This window comes from Aythya marila, assembly GCF_965140915.1.
Source record: "Aythya marila genome assembly, chromosome: 1".
NCBI lineage: Eukaryota > Metazoa > Chordata > Aves > Anseriformes > Anatidae > Aythya > Aythya marila.
The window spans coordinates 86,085,595-86,112,421 of record NC_139042.1 but is presented as its reverse complement, the minus strand read 5'-3'; the positions used below and the strand labels follow the sequence as shown (position 1 = coordinate 86,112,421).

General features: G+C 43.1%; 1 protein-coding gene across 11 annotated transcripts in view; it reads left to right on the top strand.

Annotated features, from left to right (window-relative positions):
- The window catches only part of DMD (dystrophin), a 1,245,415-nt gene extending 1,229,165 nt beyond the window's left edge, over window positions 1-16,250 (top strand). For 9 of the 11 annotated variants that reach the window (XM_082770266.1, XM_082770264.1, XM_082770258.1 and 6 more), the window contains one exon: window positions 13,797-16,250. In XM_082770266.1, coding sequence (XP_082626392.1) covers window positions 13,797-13,894 — 98 coding nt within the window. In that variant the 3' untranslated portion in view covers window positions 13,895-16,250. Of the gene's footprint in view, window positions 1-7,074; window positions 7,107-13,796 lie in introns of all 11 variants that reach the window. The other 2 variants (XM_082770263.1, XM_082770268.1) reach the window with 1 other exon arrangement.
- Window positions 16,251-26,827: the final 10,577 nt, after the last annotated feature.

The following is a 26,827-nucleotide window of genomic DNA, read 5'->3' as shown; positions in this document are numbered from 1 at the left end:
AGTTATTGAAAATACAGTGGCTCATTTCCTGTGTATGAATAGGTAGAGATCAGTCTCTTAGATACCATTCCCTGCTGTCTGAGAGTAGAAAAGGTTTTTTATTTCCTTAGTGAATAATAAAAAGCTTCAATAATAAAACTAACAGAATGTACAGTCTAGTCAAAAAAAAAAAAAAGATTTGAAATGTGTAACATTCGTTAATATTTTAGTTTAGAAAGTTACGCTATAATTTCACATTTGCTTTCTGGTGATGCAAAATGCGGTAATTTCAATACAGAGAAATAATATATTTCCTGATTTTGCTTCTTCATTTGGTAAATATGTTAAAAGTGGATTATGTGATCATAAATATCCCACAAAGAGACTGCAAAAAATACATTCATTACCAACAAATGATGAAGTGGTAAAGTATTTGGTGGGACAATATCCTGCTGAGACAAATGAAAACAAATTAGAATTAGTATGTTCAGCTAACAATTTATCGCCACAGATAGCGCTGATTCGGAGAGCTTTGTTTTCCCACTGCTTATAAATATGATATCTTTATTTTTCTGTCCTTGGACACTACAGCAGAAAGACTCCTCCACAGTACTTGGCCTCTGTGCATTGTGTAAGCCCTCCTGTTCATGAAATCATATATCACTCATATCGAGTTTTCTAAAACACAGCTGCTGTTTGTTCCTGCTTTCCTGCCTGACGAGCAGCTGTAGAGGACGAAAACATTCTCTAGCAGAGAGAGTCTGGCAAAGTCAGGCTTCCTACGGGACTCTTCTCCTGGGCCTGACCAAACCATTTCTGGGCTCTGCAAGAATCTGCCTCTTCCCCTCTCTTTGGCTGCTACACAGTAAGATTGGTCCATATGGGAGAAAAAAACGTTCACTTCATGTGACTTGGACCTTATGGTTTGGGCTGAAGAGATTAGTGCCACGTTTCATTGGGTTTCTTAGTTCTTTGTTATAGTTTTGGATTTATTTGCATGAATGCTAGGTTTGTATAACTGTTTTTGATTGAAGAATAGGAAAGGTTAAATCATTTATGGAAAAGAAGTAGTTTGTTATACAACCAGTGCAATGGCTTTCCAGTCACTGGTTGTTGTAGAAGGCTGCTGACATTGTCAGTTTTGCTGAGACCTCATGGAAACTTCAATAATGAAATTTTCTTCTACTCTCATTTTAATAAGTGATATTCTCAGTTGAATATCGTGATACTGCATAAACAAAGCTTACATCCACAGGTGATTTGCCACAGCCTCATTTAGACCATCATTATCAGATGGTGCCATCCGTATGCAGTCAGATTCCCCAGGTGTCGGGATTTACAAGACACCGGACAGGAGAAAATGAAGCAAGGCTGATTGGTCTCAGCAAGAAATCGGGCCATTTTGCTGTTGAGATATGCACATCTTTATTTCGGATTTCCAGTCTGTAATAAAGCATTGGAGTGTAATTGCAAAAGAGTTAAAGCAGTGGCAAAGCAGACTGAAAAGAGAGCATAATGTAAGGATTCAAAAGTGGTGGAAGTAGTATTTTATTTCTTTGCATTACAGGTTACATTGAATGTCAAGCTACTTACAGATATTCAGGAAAAAGAACAATAAACCCAAATGAACAATAAGCACAAATGTATAAAGCTTAAATTGTCTTAAATGAATTCTTATTTTTAAGTAGAATTAAAAAAATGTCTGATGCAAGAAACACCGCCATCCCAGATTGGCATTCATAAGTCTGTTCTGTTAGAGTAACTCATAAAATATTACCGGAAAGATGAATTCAGGCTACATGGATTAGGTGCTACCACCTATAATGCATACAGTCTTTAGGAATTAAAACTATCAGGAAGATAGGTTAAAAGTCCAATATTGACTAGTATTAGAAATAACTTTGTTTATTTCTATACAAAGGTGGAAAGGGCAGTCAGCTATGATATTCATAGACTATGCTCTGAAGAGCTACAAAGGACATAGTGCACATGACAAAACCTACCTAGACTGCAAATGAAAAGAGAATAACAAAATGAAATCCAGGAAGGGAAGAACATCCATCTATATAGCCTGAAATTGGAATCAGTTGAGGAAATCTAGGGATATATTAAAAGGCCTGGGAAGTTATCAGCAGTACATTAAACATTGTTTTGCTTCGTGGCCTGTAAAAATAAGCATGTTAAATTTGAAGCTGAATGTCCAACTCCAGCATGTCACAGTGTAGGGAGTGATACTGCTTTTGAATAAGGAATGTAATTCTGGGTATCAGTGCCATGAGGATAACAACAAATTGGAGGAGTGCAGAACAAGATGACAAGAGCAAACTGGATGCTGAAGGCTTTGGTTTATGAGAAAAGTTCAAAGAGCTGAATAAGCAATGAATACAGAAAAGGAGAGAATTTCTGTGCTTGGGTGAACAGAAATATAGTTGAACATCACAGGATAGAAATTAAAATAAATGTTTAGTCAAAATATCATCAAAAGCATTTGAAGAGTAAGCTTTGATCATGTTGCAAAGTAGTTCTCTAAAACAAATAAAGCTTTTATTTTGGACTTCTGAAACAAAGCAATAAAATTTAGTAGCAATTAATTTTCACTTACCTGGAGATAGATTTGTTTTGATTACGATATTTTCCAAGCTTTTGATAACCAGAGATGTTTTAAAAGAGGCATCAAGACTTCATAGCATTCATTTTGAATGCATTTTAAAGAAGCATGCATTAAACAAATCGTATCACAGCTCTTTGTAAACAGATCTCAGATGAAATGTCTTGTGTTCCTATATACCTTTTATTGTTGTTGTATTTTTTTTTTTCCTTCAGATTAACCTCTTGGCAATTCTTAGCATTTTCTAAGTAGCGCAGGACCTCCGTGCTCCTTGCACAGCTGACTGTTGGTGCTGAAAGCTGCTTTATTTCTATAGAGGGAAATTCTGCTGAATACCTGATGATTGCTGTCCTTAAGGAGTTTTTCTTTCCTTTAAATCTGTGAGGCTTCCCATCCATTCCTCCTTTACTTTGCTGCTCCCAGCAAATTCACAACTACTGCAGCTGCTTCAAACAGCTGCTCTGCTAACTCAAAACAGATGTCAAAGCCAGAGGTCTGACATTTAGTGGAAATCTACTATTAAATACCACCTCCGTGGTTTATTTGACCCTAGTAGATAATGGGCCACAGAGGAAAACATTTTCACACTGTATTTGTGCCCAGGCTACTAAATCTCCAGGGAATTAGTTCACAGTTAGAAAGTAAGATTGACAGGACAGTATTTTTAAACCCAAATTCATCTCTCCTGCAGCACTGAGGATAAACAAGTTGCGTAGTTTCAGTTGGCTCATATGGTGGACCAGACTGTTTTGTGGTTAAGGTTTTGTGGCAAATGCCTTTCATGAATTAAACCCAGAGGTGAATTTAGGGACAGAAATTCTCAAGTTACTGAACTCAGTGAGAGAGCTCCCCATGATTTCAGTGCACAGCCCATGCTTGTGGAAGTGGGAGCAGTGAAGTGGTTAGAAATGCAACCGTAATGGCTTCAAAGAGCTAAACGTCCCTGACATCACGTGGAAACGTTTGGAGAGGGATCAGCCCTCACTGTAATCATTTAATTTGGTGCTGCTTAATACAGATGTTGTCTTGCGCAGTGAAATTACAAGATCTCACAACAATAAATAAATGGCACTAAGGAGAGCAGAGGTTTTGTTTTATTTTTATTTCATTCACATCGAAGCATACCAGATACATTGTCTTCTCTCAGTCTTGCATCAGCCAGGCTCTGTCACTCTGTTGTGAATGGGACTAATGTAAGTGGGATTAGTAACTTTGATCACTGCAAATACTGGACTTACTTTTATTCTGGCAGCAAAGCATCTCATGACTCACGTTTTTATTTCCTGATTTACTGAATTATGAGAAGAATACACTGGAGTAATTACACTGCACAGACTTCTAGAAATACTTTCCTATTTGAGCTAGTCTGGCTTCTTCTGGAGTATATCCCCTTCCTCTGTGCTATGGTGTATGCATGGTACATACACCACAGCAGTTAGCCCAGGTGGCAGAAATTGCTTATCCCTCTGTGATTCTGCAGATTCCTGATCACTCAGGATTATCTGCCTGTGGCAGAGTGCTGAACTGAAGTGGCTGAGCTGCTCTGCAGAGTTCTGCAGTAGTGATGGGGAGGGCTCAGCCTTACCTGATTTTTAATACTCAGTCCTGATGTAAACTGCGAATACATTAATGAATGTCACAAAACTTCAATCAATTTTATTTTTTTTTTCATACTGTTTGCAGAGCTCTCCCCTCTGCAGCCTGTCCCTCTCCTGCATTGTGTCTGAGAGGAGCAGTGAAGCAGTGCTCTGTGCTTTGATCTGAAACTGCATAGGTGCATGAAGTTTTTATTAGTGCCTGTGCCTTCAGGGTTGTTCTGATCGCTCGCTGCATACCTTTGCTATTGATGCAATGTCATGTATATTTCCAAAAACAAGGAGAAAAAAATGATTCCTTTATTTTGGGAGGGGAGGAAATCTTGAATTGGGCAGGAGCAGTACATATCAGGCATGCATGCATGGTGTCAGTATTCTGATGTCTTAGAGAACACAAATTTTCAGAAATGTATACATTTGTATACAAAGAAGAAAATAAAACAAAATCCATTAAATCCTTTTTAATCTTCTTCCAAAAGAAATTAGCTGTTACAGTAGTAGCCTCACTCTTCGTTACATTCAAGAAATTCTAGGGTGATCGCTCACCAGCAGTTTAGTGTGGGACAGAGCTCTCCCAGTTACCTTTAATTAAATCCATTCATTTTCAAGTAGAATCCAGTCGTTCCTTCTCACGTAGATATTTAAACTAGGCACTGAGTAGCCACAAATTTAGATGCTCATGCAGACAAGGTAGGCATCTCTTAAAAGCCCCAAAAGCATCTAGCATATTGGTGTAGGCAGTTCTTCCTCTTCTCTTACCCAAGCCTCCCTCATGGCCCAGGACTTTCTCACACCCGTGTTGCAGTTTCTGGAGGTCTCAGGAAGACCGCTGACTGATCTAAACCTTGGAGCTCTTCCTAAGAATACATGTAAGATCAAAGTGTGCAAAAGGTTTTACATCTTCATTGCCAAGGCTTTTCTATTACATGATTTCTGTCAGTGAGGGGTTCACTTCTTCCCTGCTAGGGAGGCATTTTTGAGCATTTGTGGCTCCCAATACAAGCACAAGAGGAGGTTGCAGGGGGTGTGCAGGGACTCAGTTAAGTCTTGCTGAGTTAGGCAGGCCTGCAAGGCAGGCTGAGTGGACTGTAGTGGGGTCTTTGGTGGGTTTTATCCACATTAAGTCCCATAGTGAGGATCTAGGTGGAAAGGAACAGACCTTTCATTAATAAAGATGTCTAGTCAGAACAGCCTGAAACTCCCCAGCGAGGTAACTTAACCTGTAAAGAAACAGCATGAATAAAACTATGGTAAGTGCTCTAAACTGAAGCTACACCTCTGCCAGCAGTCAAGCTTGCCCTAGTACCTCAGTGCAGCACTGTCTGTGTGCAGTGCAGATTTACTCTGAGTCAAGGCTCCCCCTAAATCCAGAATAAAATCCCACATCCAGAACATGACCTAGAACCTGATATTATTGCTGTTTTTATTATCATTTCTGATGGTAAGAGGGATGTTATTAGGAAGAGGGAGAAGGGAAGGAAAGGAATGAAACCTTTTCTGTTCTATAAATGATAACCTTCACTGTGAAGGCCCTTCACAGGTTATACCAGCCTTTTCTATCACCTTAATTTTGTACTTGAATAGTGTCTCCAACCTGTGACTGGTCAGTGGTGCCACTCACTGTCTGTCCTCTCTTCCTTTCCATTACCTTCTTTGTTCAGCTTTTCTCCGTTGCTGCCCCTTGTTCACCTCCTTGTAAAATACCTGCAAAGTTATTTATCATCTTCTATCCCTACCCTCTATGCAGGCCACAATACCTACAAAAAAAACTTGACAGCAATTAGGTCACTGTAGTGCTGACTGGTGTGTTCTCACTCACACAGCTTTCTCGCTTCTGGTTGTCTCGTACATTGTTTACAATTACATTATTTACAGCAGCTCTGGGACAAAGATCATCCTCTTTCTTAAACAACACCTACCTCGGAGAGTCTCTTGCTTAAGACTGGTGGTACCAGTGCTCCCAGTAATGCACCAGTGGCAGTGGAGCACTGCTTGTGGAGGCAGCGAGTGCTTTACTGTCACTGGACATACGGGGGGGGGGGAACAAGGGGTGTTCCTACTGTTGATTTTCACCTGGCTTTCTTTTTTAAAACGCGTGTACTACACTAAGTGATTGAGAAGAATCTGCTTGGTCAAAGAATGGCTTCTGTACAGCTTCATAAGAGACATCTTTTCAGCTAAAGTCATTACTGCCTGCTCTGTTTTGTTCTTGCAGCTAAAAAGTGTTGAGAAACTTTCCCTTTTTTCCCCTTTACTTGATTTTTTTCCCTTCTTTGTGCCTCTGCTCCCTGTTTTTACAGTGCATGCAAATCAACTTGCTAGAAATATCATCTGTAGTACATTTGTCTTGAATGTGAGAATGGTGATATTGCAGTCTAATAGCTTTAGGTGTAAAATAAGTGTATGAAAATGTGTATATATGATGGTATATGTGGATATATATATGTAGGCAGTAATAAAATGTAATGTGTCTGGATAAATTAATTTTGAAGTGGGGAAGCATGATTTTACCACCAATACTAATTAGCAGAAGTACTCAAATTGATGAAATTTGCATGCCCAGAATGTGAATTCAGATTCTCTCTGTCATCCTTATCCTCAGCTGAAGGGGTTGTATGTCAGTTTTAGTGGTTTTCTCAAGTGTTCTTGCTAAGTTAAAACCAAACAGCAGATTACAGAACTCTTCTTAAATAAATCAGCCCAGAATCGTCAGTGGATTTCAATGCACTCTCAATCCTTGTTTAAAGCAGAAATGCAGTTATTTAATATTAAAGTCCTAAATCAAAACTGAAGTGTCTCTTACAGTGTATAAAATACATTCGTGTGTGTTGTTGTGTGTTTTTTTTTTTTCTTTTCTGATATTTCTTCCACTTCCTCTCTCTGTTCCTAAAGGAAGAAATGCCCCTGGAAAGCCAGTGAGAGAGGTTAGTGAGATGCAAGCTCACTGCCATGGCTTCTGTTTGTCACATCTTGCTTTCTGTGCCCAGCATGTGTGTGACAGCAGCACGGGTTCGCTTGGTTTTGTTGAAGAGCGGGGATTGTCTTCTTGTCATTTTGGTTTTGTTTGATTTTGCTGAGTGCATTCGCCATTAGTGTGCTCTAACAGTACCATACCTCTCAACTCTCTACGGAGACAGTGCTAGCCCAGGGATGTGCCTTCTCTTACATCTTCCCAGAGATGGAAATTCAGGAATGGGGAGGATGAAATAATGCATTGAAATTAAACCTTTGTATGATAAATGCGTGCAGTAAATAATGCTGCTGCCATTGACATATATTCTGCCATTCTTGTGTGTGAACAAAACAGCAAGACCCACGTCCCTTGCTGTTCTGCTTACATACTTAGGATTTTATGTGCATACATTTGCCAAAACACCAACCATGATCCCCAGTAATTCAATATTTTTCCTTAAAACAGTGAGAGTTGAGAGGTATAAGAGATTGAGGTGTATCGATGTACTGATGTACTGTTGCACAGTGAAGAATGCTACTAACACTTGCCAGCTCCACAGCGCTGTGTTCAGTGATGTAAATGGGCAGCGGCTTTCACTGCACTTTCAAACTGGTTGGTTTGATGCAAAACAGATTTCAGAATGTGTACATTGCTGCTTGTTCATGGAGGAAAATGTTTCGCGCCGTGTTGTCCCGGCACCTTTTAAAGGATTTCCAGCGAGCCTTTATTTTTCCTCTTCAAAGCTGCTCTTCGCTCTCCAGCCAGAGACAACGTTTGCAAGATGAACTCCTAGGGAGCTTTATTAATAAAGATAAAATATTCAAAGACTGCCTGAGTGCAACTGCAGGTAGCTGTGAAATGACCTTTCCTGTACAGATGTTCAGTGTGGATGAGGCCAAACCCAGTTTGCAAGCGCCCACTGTCACAGCGGGGTGGGCTCATGAGGAGGCACTACGCTGGGGTTTTGAGTTGGGCTGCTCTGAGCCCCTGGCCAGCCACACGCTGCTCTGGGGAAGCTAGGATTTGCTTTACCACGGTGCCTTGAAGTACAGTGGTTCTCTGCACGTGCAGTTTGCACAGGTCCAGCTGTTTTGAGGAGAGAGATCCTCAATGCAGATTAAGTCTGTCCTGAAATGTCAGATCCTTTCATATGGACCAAAAAAGGGTGCTTGGCATGTCTTCAGACTGCACCAGTTCAGAAATTGCATGGAACTGATTTCGTATTCAGCCCTTCACGTTCGGTCTGTGAGTTGTTCTCCAACTGAGCAAAGCAGGTTGTTGATTTCCATTATCCTGGTTCACGCTTATTCATACTGTTCAGAAAAAGGAAAAGGTTCTGCTGCTGAGGACTTTTGCTACAATTAAAAATATAAAAGGTTAGAAAAATGGGCATGTTTTTACCTGATCTGATTCCAGCAGCGTAACCCTAAAAACATTGACTTCTTCAGCGAATTACTTACAGCTCTCCAGTGGTATTTGTGCTCACTGGCAGTGCCAGAGGGTGCTTAGTAACTTGCAGACCTGAATATAAAACACAATTCTCTGCGTGCCCGTGAAGTATATGAGCTAAGTTACAGAACAGCTTTTGCTTTATGCGTGAACCCATTTGTGCAACGTCAGATCGTGAAGTTTTAAGCCCACTAGGCCAGGTTTTGATCCCATTACTCACATTAGGTATTGTCTTTGTGTGTAATCCCATGGATTCCATGGCATTACTCGATATGAATACGGGTATCAAAATCCACGCTACCAACAGGAAGGATTTCTCTTTGGTGGGGGAAGGGATAGAAATCTGTGCTGCTGAAAAGAGACTGCATTGTGCTGGGGTTTCTTAATTTACGTTCTGTCCACTCTTTGGAGTCTGAATGCTCCACATTTATTTCTGTGACAAGCTGTGCTGTGAGATTGATACTCAATTACTGCGCCCTCACCCAAGGGCCTTAATTCCAGTATAGCCTCTAAAGCAAATTCAGCAGATACGAAGCACATCATTCTGTGTGCAACCAGAAATGATGTAGCTACTGTCTGCAAAAAGAGGCATCTCCTGCTTTCAAAGCAAATGCACCTGTATTAGTATTCCCTCCATTTTATGTCTAAGCTGATACTGTCCATGCCCATGTTGAGTGTTATTGCAGCATTTCAAAGACTGTGCTAGTATTTTTCTTAAATAGCATCTTCTGACCTTTCAGTGCCTGAAGCATGGATAAAGCTTCTTCAGCTTTAATGTGGAAAAAAAATGGAATTAATGCCTTCTTTGGTGGAGTTATATTAAAAAATATTAATAATAATGAGTGGGAAGCTATGATATATATTTTTCTAAGTGCTTTGGGGACAATATTTTTCTCATTTTCTTCTTAATTAAAAATGTCAGTGTTTTACGTTTCAATCTCACAGAGGACAAGAAAGCAAGTATTCAATAAGAAAAAGCAGAGCTATATCAAAACAGTGAATTTGAGCTCTTAGAAGAGGGTATATTTGTTACAGGTAGAGTACCAAGAAATTACTGCGTATGTTGTTTTCAACTACTTGTAGTCTTTATTGTCCTACCTGCTACTCCCTTGTGCAAGAGAGGCAAAATCCTAATCACCCCATAGCACTTATCCCGGATATTTTTCCCTGCATCAGTGAAAAAGTTGCTCAGGTCATGAGAGCCACAGGAAAGGGGCTCAGAAACTAGAGCGCCCCAGAGCAAGGGCAGTGTGCTCCAGGTCGGTGCTGCCTGCCTGCTGCCTGCAGAGGATTTGCAGAAACCCTGTGAAATACCGTACTCTGCTGTGCAGGTCACTTTGCAGCAGGTGAGGAGTCATGAATCAAAATTAGACCACCTGTCCAGTCTGCCTCTGGTTCCATTGCAAGGAGGAGTAAGGTAAAAAAGAAGGGCTTTTACCTTTTATTTTGTGCTACAAAACTGCTCCTGGGCTGGTGATGTCCTTAACGCTACCGTTCTGTGGTGAGCACCTCTCAGTGTGCAGTGCAAAGCAGCACGAGGTCCTTAAGCCCAAACCACCTGGCTCAGAGCTCTGCTGCTTGATTCATATCCAAACCCTGGCAGTGTGGAGGTGCCCCGCTGAGGTTCGTGGTGAGTGGCCGGAGGAGCAGAGCAGCGCTGCCTGTCTGCCCCGTGTCCTCCCCTCCCAGGAACGGTGCACTTCACGGCCCAGCTGCTAGCATGCACTGCAGTGGGCAGAGGTTTAGCATCGTGCCCTGGGTGCTGAGCTCGGATGGCTCAGGAGGAGGCAGGCGACTGTTCGGCTTCTCTGCAGAGGAAGTTGTGGCCTGTGATGCAGGGAGAACACGGAGCTAGGTCTGCGTAATCACCTCAGCCTCACCCCCTGCAGCTTTTGTGGAGGGAGATCAGATTCAAAGCATGGTTATTTCGAAAATAACAGAGAAATTAATAGAGAAAAGAAAAAAAGCATTAACACACATTCCTGTAATCTGTGTGCATTAAAAGTATTTAATCTAGGGATCTCTGGATGCATTAGGTCTTCTTGGCCTGTGTGTTAGCTGCCTGAGCAACTCAGTATTTTGTACCTACTGTGGCAGGCTTCTGAAAGACTTTTATATTTTCTTTTAATTAAAGATTTTTTGATTTCATATTTTCTTTCTAGACATACACTCTTTCTATAAAACCAGCTTGCTTTTGTTATCTTTACAGCTCTGTGTCTGATAGAACAAAATAATATTAACTAATACTATTTATTTCTGAAGATGGGTGTTAGCAGGTTGAGATGCTGTAAATCCCTGGAAGGGTGATCACTCTTCCTGAGCTGGAAATAAGTGGTGGTAGAGTCCCTGGAAAGTCCTGGAATCCCATCACTGTTCCTAGAAATAACAGATGGCAATGAACCTGAGTGAGAGATTGTGATCCCACAGGCAGTGTTGCCTCCCGCTGCTGGTTACCGCTTTGCAGCTCTCAGCACCCTCCTGTCTGGTGTCTGTGGGCTGCTGCAGGCGAGGAAGAAGAGCATTTAAAGCCTGGAGACTGCTTGAAAGTAGCTTGCAGGGTCAGTGCGGATAATTTGTAGGGATGATGCAGGTTACCCAGGTTATACCAGCATTATTTTGATAAGGCCTTGATACCCTGTGCAATAAATATACTTAAGCATACCAAAGTTTCTGGTAAGCAGAGCAAACCAGTGGCAGTGATGTTTCGATCTACCTGAGGATCTCTCACCTAAAATTACTGCTTTCCTATGACTGTGTCAGATTTTCCCTTTCTGTGGTGAAATTTTCTGGATTATTCTCAGACAGGGGGATTGTGCTGTAATAGAGGTAGATGAAGATTAAGGACCATTACTAGAATTGCTTATGAAAGTTTATGCTAGCATTTAATTACAGCCTGCCTGGTGCGAGGAAGAGATATTATCCCTTCCATCTAAAATAAATGCAGTAGCACACATTTACTTTAAAGTAAGCTATATTTTGACCAAAACTTGGCAGCAATTTTTCATATGCTCTCATGTGACAAGCTGATGAGTAAATTAGGAGGTTTTGCTTAGGATGAATAGATGGCTCTACATTAATGATTTATATATGAAATTACTGTCTGATGCATCTATTTCTCTGTACATTAGTGCAAGTAGATTAGAACCAAGTGTTTTCTTCGTATTGATACCAGACACAGTGCCACGCACAGCCCAGCTCACGATGAAGCTGGCAGCTTGTTGAGCAGTTACCATTTAGATGTGACATAATTTTGTGGAGTGAAAGCTACATTCAAATAAAAAAGTAGTATTTGGATGTAAAAAGTGGTGGTAGTAGTTTTCCAGGAGAAACAAGCTTCTCTGGGTATTTCTTAGGTCATCTGTTTTCTATTCCGTACACTCTGGTGAATGTTAACTAACATCACTCCAGGCCCCATGCACTGTCAAAATGCCAACCACAATCCTTGAACATCTGGAAGGGAACGGGTGTTTCTTCCAGCTTGTGTGGGCGAGCTCGGTTTGTCCCACAGGGAAGCCTCATTCCTGTTGTTAAAGATGATGGTTGTGGCAGGAGGGACAACAGCCCCGTAGGTGGCAATGCAGTCAGGCTCCTACACTGTATAGGCACTGGGAGGTGTATCTGGGATATCTTGGTCATGTCCTGTATTCATTTGGGTGCTGCTTTCTCCCAGACCATGGTGAGGATTCAGCTTACAGGCTAATGCAAAGCGTGCCTGAGAAGCAGCGTTGTGGGCAGACAGTGGTGTGGCTTCAGTGCTTTCCCAAACAAATACTCTACTGCAAGTACTCTTAGGGAGTAAATCAACCCCTCTGGCCACAGCAACGTGGAGCTTTATTGAGTTTTCTTCCCCTGCTAAATACTTCCACTTGCTGGCACTCTGCAGCTTGGGGACTGCTTGAGCTGGAGGTCGCATGCACTTTGCATCTAAATAAATCTTGCTTCCATGATTATTTTCTAATGCCTTTTTAAACTCATTTATATGTTTGGCTTCTACATCAGCCTGTGGTGATGAGTTCAGTAATGTAATTATATGCTGTGTGGAATATAATTTCCTTCTGTTTGTTTTAAGACCTTCTGTCTGCTTGTTCCCCCTTGTCCTTTCAAGAAATCTTGAACTGGATGCTTATCCTTTGGGGTGTCCAGATCTCTCTCATATTGCCTCTGCAGTCATACACTTCCAGGAGTGAGACTCCAGATGGGGTTCAGCTGATTGAACCGTATTTCTGTCATGTGAGATGCCAAGGGGCATCTGAGACAGTTGTAGGGGGTGGCAGGACTGATGCAGGCCTCAGAGAGGAGACCCACCCTTCTCTGAGCAGCAGCTGGAGTCCAGCTGAACACCAGGTGCCTCAAACGACAGCTTTTGGCAATCAATCTCCCTACCTTGGAGTCTGTTTGATCTCTAATGTTGTTGAAGCAATTCCTTACTGGTCATCAGCATTGCCACCTTTAACTTTCCTTTCGCAACAATGGAAAAATGGGTGTGAGAAGTTACAGGTTTCATCTCCAGAATTTTTGTGCTTATTTATCACTTCTGCGTAGGAGGTCCACATGCTGTGGTTGTAGCATCTCAGGACTTTACAGTGGTTACCAGTGAGGAGAAATGTGCTAATAAACCACTGTGTACTAGTTACTTGGTAATTGCAGCATCTTTGTTTTCGCTGGACCGAAAAGCAAAGGGTATTATTAAAACCATGAAATAAACTGCAGACATTGAGCTTGGTCTTTGTTTTAGTTATCTGTGCAGACATCCTGTCGGGACCTCTTGGCTTTAATGATGTAGTTAATTACTGCTGATCTGTTTGTTTCTGTTTTTCTCCTTGATAGAACACTGAATGGTCAAACGCTTTGCAGCACCAGTTGGAAACTTTTCTGTGATGTCATTGGATTTAATCATGGCTTTGGGTGAACATTTGTTACGATACAGTTTCTTCACTACTGGGTTTTTTTTTGGAACACAAACATGCTGGCTTACTGTCAACATAGTTCACACTGGCTGTTTAAGCGAGTATTGCTGTTAAATGCTTAGCAAAATGGGCAGCTTTTGCTAATGATGACACGTGCCTGTCCAGGAGACTGCCTGGTGTGGTCCACTGAGAATGGTGGTGAGCTGCTTGCGGAGAGTGATGTATCTGTACCTGGCCTTTTCTTCGTTCTTTTTGCAGTATGTTCTTTTTTGTTTAATATCCTCTTCTTTGACTTTCTTTTTCAGGCCACAATGTAGGAAGCCTTTTCCACATGGCAGATGACTTGGGAAGAGCAATGGAAACCTTAGTTACAGTGATGACCGACGACAAGGTGTTAGAATAGCAAGATGTGTTTTACAACTTCAGGCGTCCCGCATGGTTTTTATAATATTCATACTACAAAGAGGATTAGACTGTAAGAGTTTACAAGAAAACAAATCTATATTTTTGTGAAGGGTAGTGGTACTATACTGTAGATTTCAGTAGTTTCCTAAGTCTGTTACTGTTTTGTTAACAATGGCAGGTTTTACACGTCTATGCAATTGTACAAAAATTATAAGAAAACTACATGTAAAATCTTGATAGCTAAATAACTTGCCATTTCTTTATATGGAACGCATTTCGGGTTGTTTAAAAAAAATTTATAACAGTTATAAAGAAAGATTGTAAACTAAAGTGTGCTTTATAAAAATAATTGTTTATAGAAACCCCCTTTAAAAAACACAAAAAAAATATTGAGGCAGTGCATTTGTTTAGTATCATTTCAGCTCTGCAGCTGCATCAGAGAGAGATTCATGTTCTGTGTTCTTTTCCTTGCCTGTCAAAAAGAAGGAAAAAAAAAAAAGTATTTCCTGCAGCAACATCAAAACGGCCAACTTACATTTCTCATTGGTTTTGTCTGACTAGGGCTGGCTTAAAAAAAATCTCTTGGACTTCCAGCGAAGGTAGTTATTTCACCTCTTTCCAATAAAATTAACAGTTACACGAATCACACAGCTAGTTTGCAATAATTAAATGAAAGAGCACATTACGTGACAGAGTCTGCAAAAAATGAATGGAAAAAAATACAGGAAAGAAGGAAGGAAAGAATTTAATGACTGTCCTGTGCGCTGGTGTTTCCTCTGATGACTAAATTCCTGAATGTTATTAGTAAAGGAACGTAGAAATTGCCTTACCGGATCAAACCTCTGGACCTTACTGTCCGGTACTCTGCTGGCCAGGCCAGCACCCCGTGCTTCAGCAGAAGCAGGGCACAGCTCTCCCCTGCCGCTGCCACCGTTAGCATCACTTCGCTGCACACAAGAGAAGAAAGAGGGAGGCTCCCTCCTGAGCCCATGTGGGCTCAGCTTCTAGCATGAAGCACAAGTAGGTTTCTCACTGAGCATCTTTTCTTGTATGGCTTGCGGTGCTGTTAATGAACACAGAGCTACTCGATCCTCTGGAAAATATAAACCGACCTTTCCACAATTCTTGTCTCAGCCTGCTACAGCGGCTGGTCCCAAGGAGCTGTAATGCAGCGAGCAACCTTTGGGAAAGGCTGTAGGAGAGTTACTGCTGTTCTTATGCGTGTATCAGGTGAAGGTAGCCACACTGCTCCATGAGATATTTATCGTCAAAACAAAGGCCCTGATGCTTTCTCCTTCCCCATTTCTCTCTACATGTAATACCGCACAATTAACAATAAAGTGAGAAAGAGAGGAACTGACAGAAAAACAGATTAGCCACCTAACCGCAGCTCGTGAGAGGTAGGTTTGGGTATGAGGTGCTGTCAGCAAAAGCTTTACCACTTCATTTTCTTAACCAGCTTTTAATTTTATCTTAGAATACATAGAAACACACCATCTGACTTTATATTGCAAGAGTAAAAATCTGTTACCTCTTCTTGTATGAAGTGTAATTAAACTTGGGAAAGATTTTATTTTGAATGCTAGTTAACATTGAACATGGCTAGTCATGCTATTTCTACCTCACTTTGGTTTTGTGGTGTTCCTGACAATTACGTACAGATAATGTTACATCACCACTCGTCCATTGTGTGAACAGGTCTCATCATTTAAATATCAATGACAATAATTTACAAAGAATAAGTACAATCCCCCCAAGTCTCTGCTTTCATAATAAAGAGCTTTTTTAACACTTTATTACAGTAGGAACCCTATGTGTTTCTCATGGTCTTTTTTATCAGAAGGTTTAAATTGAGATCTGAGAAAGAGCTGGGTTTCTTCTTTTTTTTTTCCCTTATACATTAAACCTTCTCTTAAGAAAAAAAAAAATAGAGGAAAATGGATTGCACGGTTGTTTTCATCAGGGTTTTGTTTTGTTTGTTTTACTTTATAGGTCTTAGTTTTGGAGTGAGTCTGTCAAAAATATTTAAAAAGTTGAAAGCTTTATCGCTGCTTTTTTAAGCATAATTTGGGAATTATTTCATATTCCTTATAATGACAAAGTATTAAACTGTAAAACATAATCAGTGTAATTGAATACATAAATACCATATGGCATGTTATTTCATTGTTACTCAGTACTGGGTTATTACTTGGATATCATAATATATTGTGTTTTAACACCAACACTGTAACATTTACTAATTATTTTTATAAACTTCAGTTTTACTGCATTTTTCACAACATATCAAATTTCACCAAATATATGCCTTACTATTGTATTATATACTGCTTTACTGTGTATATCAATAAAGCACGCAATTATGTTATAAAATGTGTCATGTTTTTTACTGAGGTTCTGCAGCCGTCCGGAGCAGCTCCCCTCCAGTGGCTCTGCCTCACATCCTGCTTCTGCAGCCTCCTGGTGCCGGTGCCCACGGCAACACTCAGGATTTGGTTGGGAGAGGACAAGAGGCTCCTCCTCGTTTTGTTCTTTCTCCCCATCAGTATTTTGGGCAAAGCAGAAGCCACTTGAAGCACACAAGCTGGTCTGTGGGAATGGTGTGCGCTGCTTCAGAGGCGGATGAAATTGAGCGCAATCCACGGGCTCTTGCTCGGTGAATCAGAAGCAAGACTCAAATTTGGCCATTTGATCAGTCTGATGCCTAAGTGGCTTTGCTGCCACCAGGCACAATACTAACAACCCCATCTTTAGGGCTTTGGGAAGTGTGTGTTCCCATCAGAGGCTGCTCACATACTTCCCATCTCGTATCTAAGAAATACACGTAGGTTTTCATACCCAGACTCCACTCCGTTGTATCATGATTCTGCCTTTGAGCTACCTTTCAGTGGCAGAAATAATATAATTGACAACAATAAGATATAAAGCCAAAAGAAGAAGCATATCTTTGTACACATTTTTGATAATACCATGAAGGAGGAGGTAGGAATTTCCTCATTTCATCAATTTGAGGAAATAAATATGCATCCCACATCTGCTCTTCCAGACTCCAGTTACTCTAGAGTCACTCCTACATACATACGTACATCAGTCTACGAGTGCTTTGCTGTACTGGAATCTCACCCAAATGTTAGCAATCCACGAGGCACAACAGCCATCAGTGATGAGGTATCTCCTATTAATTCAGTTAGGGAAGAGGGAAGATATTTTTCTCTTGTCACTGGTGCTGAAGTTGGTTGTGCATCAGGAGACGCTGCTGGCTTTTAAGCCCAGCCATGAGCCTGAGGTGTAAGGTTTGTGAAAGGCCTTATTAAATACCTAAATGAACTGGAACAGTACAGAAGGGTGCATGAGCAGGAAAGAAGAGGCATTGAACACTGCCTCAGCCTTTTGCTGCACCAGGAGGAGCAGGGAAAGGCAAAACCACATGTGCAAGGCCTGATCCGCCTTCCCTGAGTTACATCTGTGGGAAATGCAAACCCCGGCCCTGCCAAGAGCACAATGTGTGCTGTCAGCTGCTTCTCGCCGGCCTCGCACCGATCAGTGTGGATGGGCTGGCACAATGTGCATGAACAAGTGGCTGCTGCAGCTCCTGGGACAGAGTGTGCAGGCTGCCCGTCGCCTTCATCGATTTCCCGCTCCCACAGCCCCGCAGCCCTCCCATCCCGTCGATAAAACCTGGCATTTCTGAATGCCTCTTACAAACATTCTCCTTATGTAGTTTTTAGGCGTATGTAGCTCATTTTTAGGATTATTTCATTCACTTTTAGACTTATTTGCTCATTTTAAGTTAACCGTTCAGTGTATTTCCTTCACTGTCAAGGGAGTGAGGAAGATGATTATTCTTTAATTTTGGCTGCTGTGCTCAATGCGCTGCCATTTACCAGTAAACTTCACAGTCCTCCCTGTTCCTTCTGGATAGCGAGACAGACAGGCAGAGGCTACCCCAGCCAGCTCAGCGGTCTGACGGGGCACCTGTATGGAAATCCCCCAGGCAGCCCAGAGGTTGCTCTCTCACTCCTGGGCAAGGAGAAGCAGAGTTGAGGCACGGGGGCTGGTAGGATCCCATAGCCATCCCCACCGAGGGTGCCAATCTCTCACACCCTTCGCCACGTGAGGAGTGTGTGGCTGCAGGCAGCCTGTGCCTGCCGTCTGCTGAACGATGCCAATACGTGAATTTCATTTCACAACTGTTGGCTGGCATGAAAAATCCCAGTCAGTCCTCCCCCACCAGCTCACACTGCACTCGGAGATGTCCCTGGGAGTTTGTTTCAGCTCCGAGCAAGCGGATCAGCTCACCAGAGAGTGCCGTGACTGCAAGAAAGATGGGGCTGCCTGCAACAGCTGAGGCGCAGCGCTTCTGTACGGCAATCCCCCTAAGCTGGTAGTGCCGCTTACCAGCTAAGCACGATGATTACAGCATAGATTTAGTGGCTCATAGTCCTGAAAACTTGATGAAAAAGCACTTGTGGTTAGGGCAGGGATGACATTTAAGGAAATCTAGCTGCAGAAGTGAACTGTGGGGCTTCACAAATGCACCAAACTGGAGCTTTAGCCTATTGTCTAAATCATTACTTCTTGCCTTGCCAAGGTTCATATTCATCAGTCAACTTGGCAATTGTTTCACAGGTGTAAGGACTTATTTTTACAATTATTATATGAGGATTACAATGAACATAGTCTTTATTTACATGCTGGCACATGCCTTTTGCTAGCTGTGTCCAAGCAAATTATCTCTATATGCTGACTTAAGCTATTCAACCTGTGAAAGGTTCTCCTCTCTCTCTCATAACCCCCGTAATATTCTGTTGTCTCTCTTGAAGAATGAAAGAGGTTTTTCTCCACATGACCATCTCTGGAAACAGCAGCATCCTCGCTGCAATCTATCAGCATGTTCAAAACTGTAACACAGGGGAAGGGAAGGGAAGGGAAGGGAAGGGAAGGGAAGGGAAGGGAAGGGAAGGGAAGGGAAGGGAAGGGAAGGGAAGGGAAGGGAAGGGAAGGGAAGGGAAGGGAAGGGAAGGGAAGGGAAGGGAAGGGAAGGGAAGGGAAGGGAAGGGAAGGGAAGGGAAGGGAAGGGAAGGGAAGGGAAGGGAAGGGCCAAAAAAAATGTACTGATGCACTTCTATAAGAAGAAGTACAATAATAATTAGAAAATTGCATTATTCCTTCAGCACTCCTATATTGGTTACTTGAATCTGAAGATGATCCAACCAACAACATGAAGTCGCAAAAACTCTGTCGCATACAAGGGAGGACAGAGTGTGTTGCTCATCGCTGCAGTGGTGCTCTCACTTCAGCAGGACATAAGCCCTTTTTTTTCCTCTGACTTGGAAGCAGACAGCAAACTGATGAGCAGCTGAACCGTGAAGTGGTGTGACCAGCTGGGGAGCAAAGCTCCTTGTCTGGCAAGGGACTACAGCAGGCTGGTCATTCAGGGTACATGAAAGGAGTGGTAGGACCCTGAAGTATTTTATGGGAACAGAAGTCAAGTGCCACAGACGTAGGGAGCTTTACACAGGTACCTGCTTGTACACTGGCAGTGTTAGGACATAGCGTGAGGTTAGAGCACTGTCAGAACAGCAGCAGTATGTCCCACAACGCGATTAAAACTGACACCTAAAGGCTTGCAGCTAAGCTTGTGCTACTTAAACATGGCCTTATCAATGATCCATGGCAGTGCTAATACATAATCAAAAATATCATTATGAGAAGATTTTTACTTCTGCAGTAGGATAATTTCTAGTTGTGCTTCATTCCCCAGACAAATGGTTTTATTCTAACACTGATAGAGGAGATACTTCTTCTGCACAGAAGATTAATGGCTGTTGCCAATATAATTCCCAGCTGCACCCAGCAGAGAACATCTAGATAAAGCCTGCAGTCAGCTGCAAGTGATAAGACATGAAACTACTTTTTTTTTTTTTTTTTTTTTCTTACCAACCTACCAACCACAAGTATGAGCTTGGAAATTCACAGTCCTGAAAAAATATTAGGTATGTTAGAATAAATGCTACATCCATGCACAAATATGTGTACACACAGAGGCATCCAATAACCTGTTCCTCCTTGTGTGGGTGTGCATGTGTGTGTACATCCATGCTTGCGCATGCACTCACACACGTGCATACAAAGGCTCTTTGCTGTACTGTGCCTCTTAACTGTTCAGTCAAAAGAAAAAAAAAAAAAAAAAAAGGAATAATTTCTGTCAAAATAGATAAAGCTTGAACATGTTCATTAATTCAATTTAATTGTAGATTATAACAAGCCACGTGTCTTACAGCAACAGAGCAGTATTTTATTCAGCAGTTGCTGAAGTTTCTTCAGGAATGTTGATTCCTAAGGGAAGTGGCCATGAGCACATTGGCGCCGTGTAATGTCTGCTGCTGTTCTTCTGTTCTTCTACTGACACACCTGGCAGAGCTGGCACAGCCCTCCAGCCTTGGCAGAAGGTGATAAAGACATGAAGGCTGTAACTTTGCTTCTTTCATCTTTTTTTTTTTTTTTTTTTTTTTTTTTTTTTTTTTTTTTTTTGAGGAGCGCACTGGCAAGTTCAAAGCCTTCCTTTAGAGAGATCTTGCAGCAAGACAAATGCTGATGAGCCTTTCAGCAAATTACTGTGCACTTACTTCATTCTACCTTTTTTTTTTTTTTTTTTTTTTTTTTGCTTCCTCTTCTACATTAAGCAAGCAGAGAGAAAATACGACAGAAAAAGACCAGTCCTATCTGTAAGTCGAGTCCCTGACAATTGCAGGTACCCATGCCAGGCCCAAGATTTCCCCATGTTTTGCAGGTACCCATGCCAGGCCCAAGATTTCCCCATGTTCTTGCTGCAAGGACTCAGTAGTCCTGACCTCTGCATGTCAGACACCATGAGCAGCACACCAGGGCCCTCTAACATCCAGCTTCAGGTACAGAGCAGGCTCAGCCCCTCTGCCCCCTCTCCGTCATGCTGGGCTCTCCTCTTGCTCTTCATGCACTGAGGCACAGAAAGGCAGGAGCCGTGCCTTTCTGCAGTCATGCACATGCTCCTCTTTGTTCCTCAGCACCCCGGGCAGGGCTGTCTGCCTTGCCGTAGCATTCCTGACGTCTCTAATCCGGAGTTAATCAAAGTTTTCCCTTTTGTGAATGAGGCCGTTAGTGAGAGACTCACTTTTTTTTTTTTTCTTTTAATCCACTGGTGCAAAAGATGATTAAAATCCTTGTAGGGAGGGAGGTATGCTTCGTTTTTTTCTTCTTGCTTTGTCCCTCTGTGGACCTTGGTGGTGTTTAAATTAAAAAACAAGTTTTGTTTTGTTTTGTTTTGTTTTGTTTTTTTTCTAAAAACAATGAAGTGTTGCCAGGCAGTGTGTGGCTGGACTTTGTGTAAGGCCAGTAGCAGGCCCACATGACCAGCAGCACCGCAAAGGCCCTGCAGGCCGTGGCCACCAGAGCAGCCCAAGGGGCTCAGCTCCAAGGGCAGCCACCAACCATGTGGTTCATGGCCCGTGAAGGCAGGTCGATGGCGTGTCCGACTCTTATTTTCAAAAGATAAATGCTTGAAAGATTTTATCTAATGCAGCTGTGGGAATTTGTACCTGGCAGAATTAGACTGCTAGCATTTAAGTGGCTTTCTGCAGTTCCACAGCCAAACTTTCAGGGTGGCACTTGGGAAACAGGGCCCTGAGCACACCCTGGAGCTGCTGCTGATTTAGGGCCACCCCTGGGCACTATGGCAGCTGGAAGTGTCACTAGCCCTGGACAGATGCAGCCCACGAAGAGACTTAGCCCGCTGGCTAAATGTCAGACATTAGCAGCGCTCCCTCGCTCGGGGAAAGTGGCTAACGCAGAGGCTGTTGCTATGGGCACCCGAGCAGCAAATGATAATAATATTAAGACAGGCTAAGGGGAAAAGGGTAAAATAGGATATCTCCACTTCAAATGCGGCTTCAAATTAACTGTGGTGAGTAATTACCTGTGAAAAAATAATAGTGATGATTCCACCGTTTAGAAGGAAACCCCTTTAATAGCAGGCTGCAAGAGACACCCTTTATTTTGCCTAGAGTAAAATGGTATTTTTTTTTTCTTTTGTACAAGGAAAAAAAATCATGGCCATTAAGCAACTCCCATCAGTTATTGCTAAGGCAGCTGTTTCATTATAGCGTGCACTACTTTGTGTTATTTTTTCCAGACTGTTAGCCGTTGTGCTCTGGTGGCCCTCCTGCCCACTCCCCCCAACTCTAATGGAAATTTTCCATTTCCACGGATAAGGGGACATTTGCTCAGCTCCAGTGCACAGAATTTTTCTCCAGTTGGGTTCTGTGAATGACTCGATCACTTTGTTCCTTGCCTAGCATCTGCAGAATAACACTGCTGACTGATCCATCTGATTTATACAAAGCATTTGATACCCATTGCTCCGCTGCTGCCCCATGTACAAATGCACTACAATGGTGTTGTCAGTCAAGATCGTACCTTTCATGTAATTTCCTACAGCTTCTTTTCTGCAAGTGAGTCACAGCTGTGACCTGACTGCAGGTGCCACTCACACAGGGAGGGCCCTGCAATTGCTTTACCCTTCAGGAGCCTGTTTACCAGAATAGTCTTCTTTTCTGCTGGGTTGGGCGTGTTCAAGAGCCAGCTTCTTCTTCCTCACCCCTTTTCCACTGCTTGGAGTTGTGTTACTCAAAAAAGGAATAGCACAGAAGTGAGTCACCCCAAAAGTCACAGTGAGCAAGGAGAGGCTCAGAAAAAAGAAAAAAAAAAATGTTTCCCTCATTATGCCCCATGCAATATCCCAGAGTGAAGGTTTTGCACCTGTCCTGGACTCTTCTGCCCTGGGCTACAAATATTGAAAGGACAGACTGTGTATAACTGTACAGAGGATGATGGTGGGACCTATAGTTTCTGCAAAAGGTGAAGTTTATAGCATTAAGAAACCTTGCCACTTCATTATGGGGAATGCCTTTTAACCTAAGTTAATGAAGCTACCTAAATTTGGAATTTGCTAAGTCTGGACACCTAACAGTATTGCCTACAAAAGAAAGACTATTGAAGTCAGGGCTCTGGGTCTTACTCCTTCTTCTTTTTCCTTTCCTTCCCCCTTGGCCCCCTTCACTTCATTCTGGCAGCTGTGGGAACTGAGCTCCTTCACTGGCAGCATCACACACACCCCTGCCCACTGTACTGGGCATTACTGGTGCTGCCAAAACACGTGTGTGACACTGAATTAGCTGAGCTTCATTGCACTTGCTGTGTGTGCACAAAGTGCCTCTGTGAGAAAGTTGTGCCTCAGCCAGATCACAAAAGATGGCAATAGGGTACGCAGACAGCCATACTCTCAAACACAGTGCAGAGGAGCTGTGTCCGTGTGTGTCCTGATTTTCTGCAGCTCCAATCTGTGATTGAACATGGTTCTGCTGTGCACTACAACGAACTGTCTCAGTGTAACAAGTCCTTAGGGAAGTATAGGATGCCATGAACTAGCTGGTCATTTAACAATCCCTAAGATCCTGAAAGACAGAGAGTTGCATATATTTTTTGTGTGATACTGCACAGGAAACTGAGAAATCCTACAGGTGGGATTCATTATCTGTAGCACTTTATCCTGTGATGTGGAGAAAAGACATGGGCTCATCCCCAAAATATCCTTCCCCACTGATAAATTGCAGCAAGACAGTTTGAAGCCGCGCAGTGTGAAGGATAACCTACTTAGGATGAACACGTGCATGATGCTATCAGCGATACTGATGCAGTTTCCGGAGCTTATGAAGGGCTTGAGGAAAGGGTTAATATATCAAATTGCAATTTATAGAAGTGCAAGGCAGTGGGTAGCCTCAAAAAAAAGTCATCTCATTTTCCCCAGGCTGGGCTTTTTTCTCAGCCCCATATTTGCTCACCACAGACTCACTCCTCCCACATAGTGAGAACATTATTATAGAAAACAGAAAACAGGGGATACTTTGTGCTGGAATGGGTGCTGGAGGAGACCTGGTATGTGCGTGTGACGGGTGGAGTGGGTGACAGAGGAAGTCAGGTTTACATGTGGGCCCAGGCATTTCAGAAGACAATTTCAAGGTCAAGCAGGCAGTGGGGAAATTTGTTTAGCAGCATGCTCGCAGTAGAGGCTTCTTTAAGGCAGAAATAGTTTAATTTATGAAAGGCTCATGTGGGGCTTTCCTGGCTAAGGCAGGAGCACCGGCTTACTGCTGTTTGCAAGGCAGCCATCCATTAATGTGTGATTTCCTGATCTTCCTCTGAACTCCATGGCCCTCTGCTAAGCTCTGATGAGCATCGTTTCTGTAAGCACAAACCGGCATTTTAATTTGGAGTGCTTGTCAGTGCCGTGGGTTTCACTTGAGTTATTCTTACAGGATGCAAGACCCCAGGTTGTGTGCTGTACTCTAGTAAAAGCAAGAAACAGCAGCGCAAGGAACAAATCATTTGGCACTTGAAATTTCCCTGTAATCTAAAGAAAAGAATGAAAGGGAAAAAAAAAGCTTTAAAACTGTAGGGGCTAACAAAATAGCCGTGAAACATGTGTCTGCTCCCACACACAGGTAATACTTAATATGATGTATAGGTACAATGTCGTGCTGGTCTAGTGTATGAATCCATGACTGATCATGCTAATCGCAGCCATATATGATCATCAAACACCCCTGCACACAGGAAATATTCTCTTTAGTCACAGCTGAGGAAATAAATATTTCTCTCCATTGCAGTATAAAGCTCCTGAGTTCTGTAGGCAGTGTAGCTCCTTTACCACACCTTGGTGATTGCATTGCAGTCTGTGGAGCAGCTGGGGGCACGTATGTGTGTGGAAGCAGCAGGGGTTATATAGAAATATATATATCTAATCAAACTTTTATTAACCCATGCCCTTCCAGCTCAAAAGGACACGGGCAAAACAGTGATGATTTATAACAACTGTAGCCTCCTGAACGAGTAGCAAATCATTTGCAAACTACTCCTGACTTTCTGCAAGGGTTTTCATGATTTGTTAGCATTTGCTGAGGGCACTCGCACAGCTCTGTAACACTTGCCAGGCATGCAGCCATTTGCTGTTTGCTACCCAGGTGGTGCCTGGGGACAGGAGCAAGATCGACACTACTGCCCGTGGGCCATGTGGGGTGTGTGAGGAGGAGGTGGCAGAGGTGGCTGAGGAGGCTCCACGGTCTCTTCCAACCTAGAAATTCTGTGATTCTGTGTGTGTGTGTGATTTCAGCACAGTGAGGGTCCAAGCCATGGGGAAGAGAAGCCCCTGCCGCCCTGCTGTACACAGCACTCTCTAAAATCAGGGTTTGTTGCTCCTGCCGCCAGGCTGAATAGCTCAAACATAGATCACAGTGGAGGAAACAGAAAAAGAGAAGTCTTTTCATTCTCAAACTGCAAATAACAAGCAACTCTGTGTCCCAAATATTAGCCAGCTGTACAAAAAACCCCGAGACTTTCAGTTTTCATGCCAATGAATATGGCACATCCCGCAATGGGTGGGAGCAGCGGGGCAGAGGCAGAAGGAGACGAGGCTGAAGGAGAGGAGACCTGGAGTCCCAGAAGGACCACATGGAAGTTTCTTCCAGGGATCCCCTCAGGCACAGGTGTCTGCCATGCCCATGTGAGTGGCAAGGAGCAGCTTTCCCTCCGAGCACCAGCACACACTACAAGCCCTGAATTTCCAGTGGATGAAATGGCCAGGTGCAGAGGCAGCCAGGGAAGCTTTCCCAATCACTCAGCTTCTAACAGCCACAAGCTTACCCTGTGCCGTCACCCCCTAAGGCCTCCAAGAGCATGGGCAGATGCAGGCTCAGAAAGCCCTGCTGCAGAGCTGGTTTTAGCCACAGCCCTGCGCCTCAAGTCTCTGTCACCTGGCGGCACCTCTGCTGCACGCTCCTTCTGGCAAGCTTCCTCGCAAAGCTTTTACTGCGCTCTCCAGTGGCGTTGTCTCCCCCACCATCTGTTTTGCCAGCAGCTCTTCTCCTCTTCTTTACCTGCCTCTGTCCTACAGGCTTCAGGAGCTCTGCTTCGCCCTGCCCACCAGCATCTTTGCCATCTTCTCCAGTGTTACCCCATCCTGAAGCACATTTCACAGGGAAGTGCTGCACCTGCAAAACAGCATTTCCCCTCTCCAGCTCTCGGCTGCTCCCTCCCCAACACACATTGCTGCCAGCTTGGTGGAAGTCCAGTTTCTGTTCTGTTCTTCACCTTGCAAACTCAGCGCCACTGAGCTACGGATGTTGTGCACCAGCAGGGTGGTGAGGCCCAGCAGCCATCATGTGCACCCAGGGGAGTGCCATGTTCTGCTGGCCCACAGGCCCTGGTGCTTGTGCTGCCTGCATTGCCTTGCAAGTGACTCGAGCTCGCACACAGGGCATTGGATGAGCTAATTACAACATCTGCAGTTTTAAAGAAATTGAATTTTTCATTTGCATCTGTCAGAAACTTCGGCCAGGCTTTGCCCTCTTTGGAAAGGCGGAGCAGAGGCTGTTAGTGCGCATCAGGCAGATGTGTCCAACACAAAGGCTCCTCTGTTATTGCTGGATGGAGGTAAGAGCAAACAATCAAATGTCCTTGCCTATTTTCTGCATCTCCCTCTGTGATGCTGATAGAGGAAATCCAAACGTTTCCAGGCAGGCAGTGCCTATCTGCAGCAGACAGGCAATTTCTAAACGTATTAGCAGCGCAGAGTCAATAGAGAAATAGCAGTCCAGCATATCATCCAATTTTCAAATGTAAATAACCAGACTGCTTTTAATTTGGAAGGCTACAGCAGGGAATAAAATGAACTCTGGAAAATACACACAGCAGTGACCGCTGGCCACAGTGCATTACATTCAGGTTTCTTTGTTATTTTTCCCAGGTAGCAGCTGTGTCACAGCGCAGAGATGAAACGTTGGTTTTGCATGGGGAGAGTCTCCACTGCTGGCCTCCCAAACACTGCTGCCTTCACCTT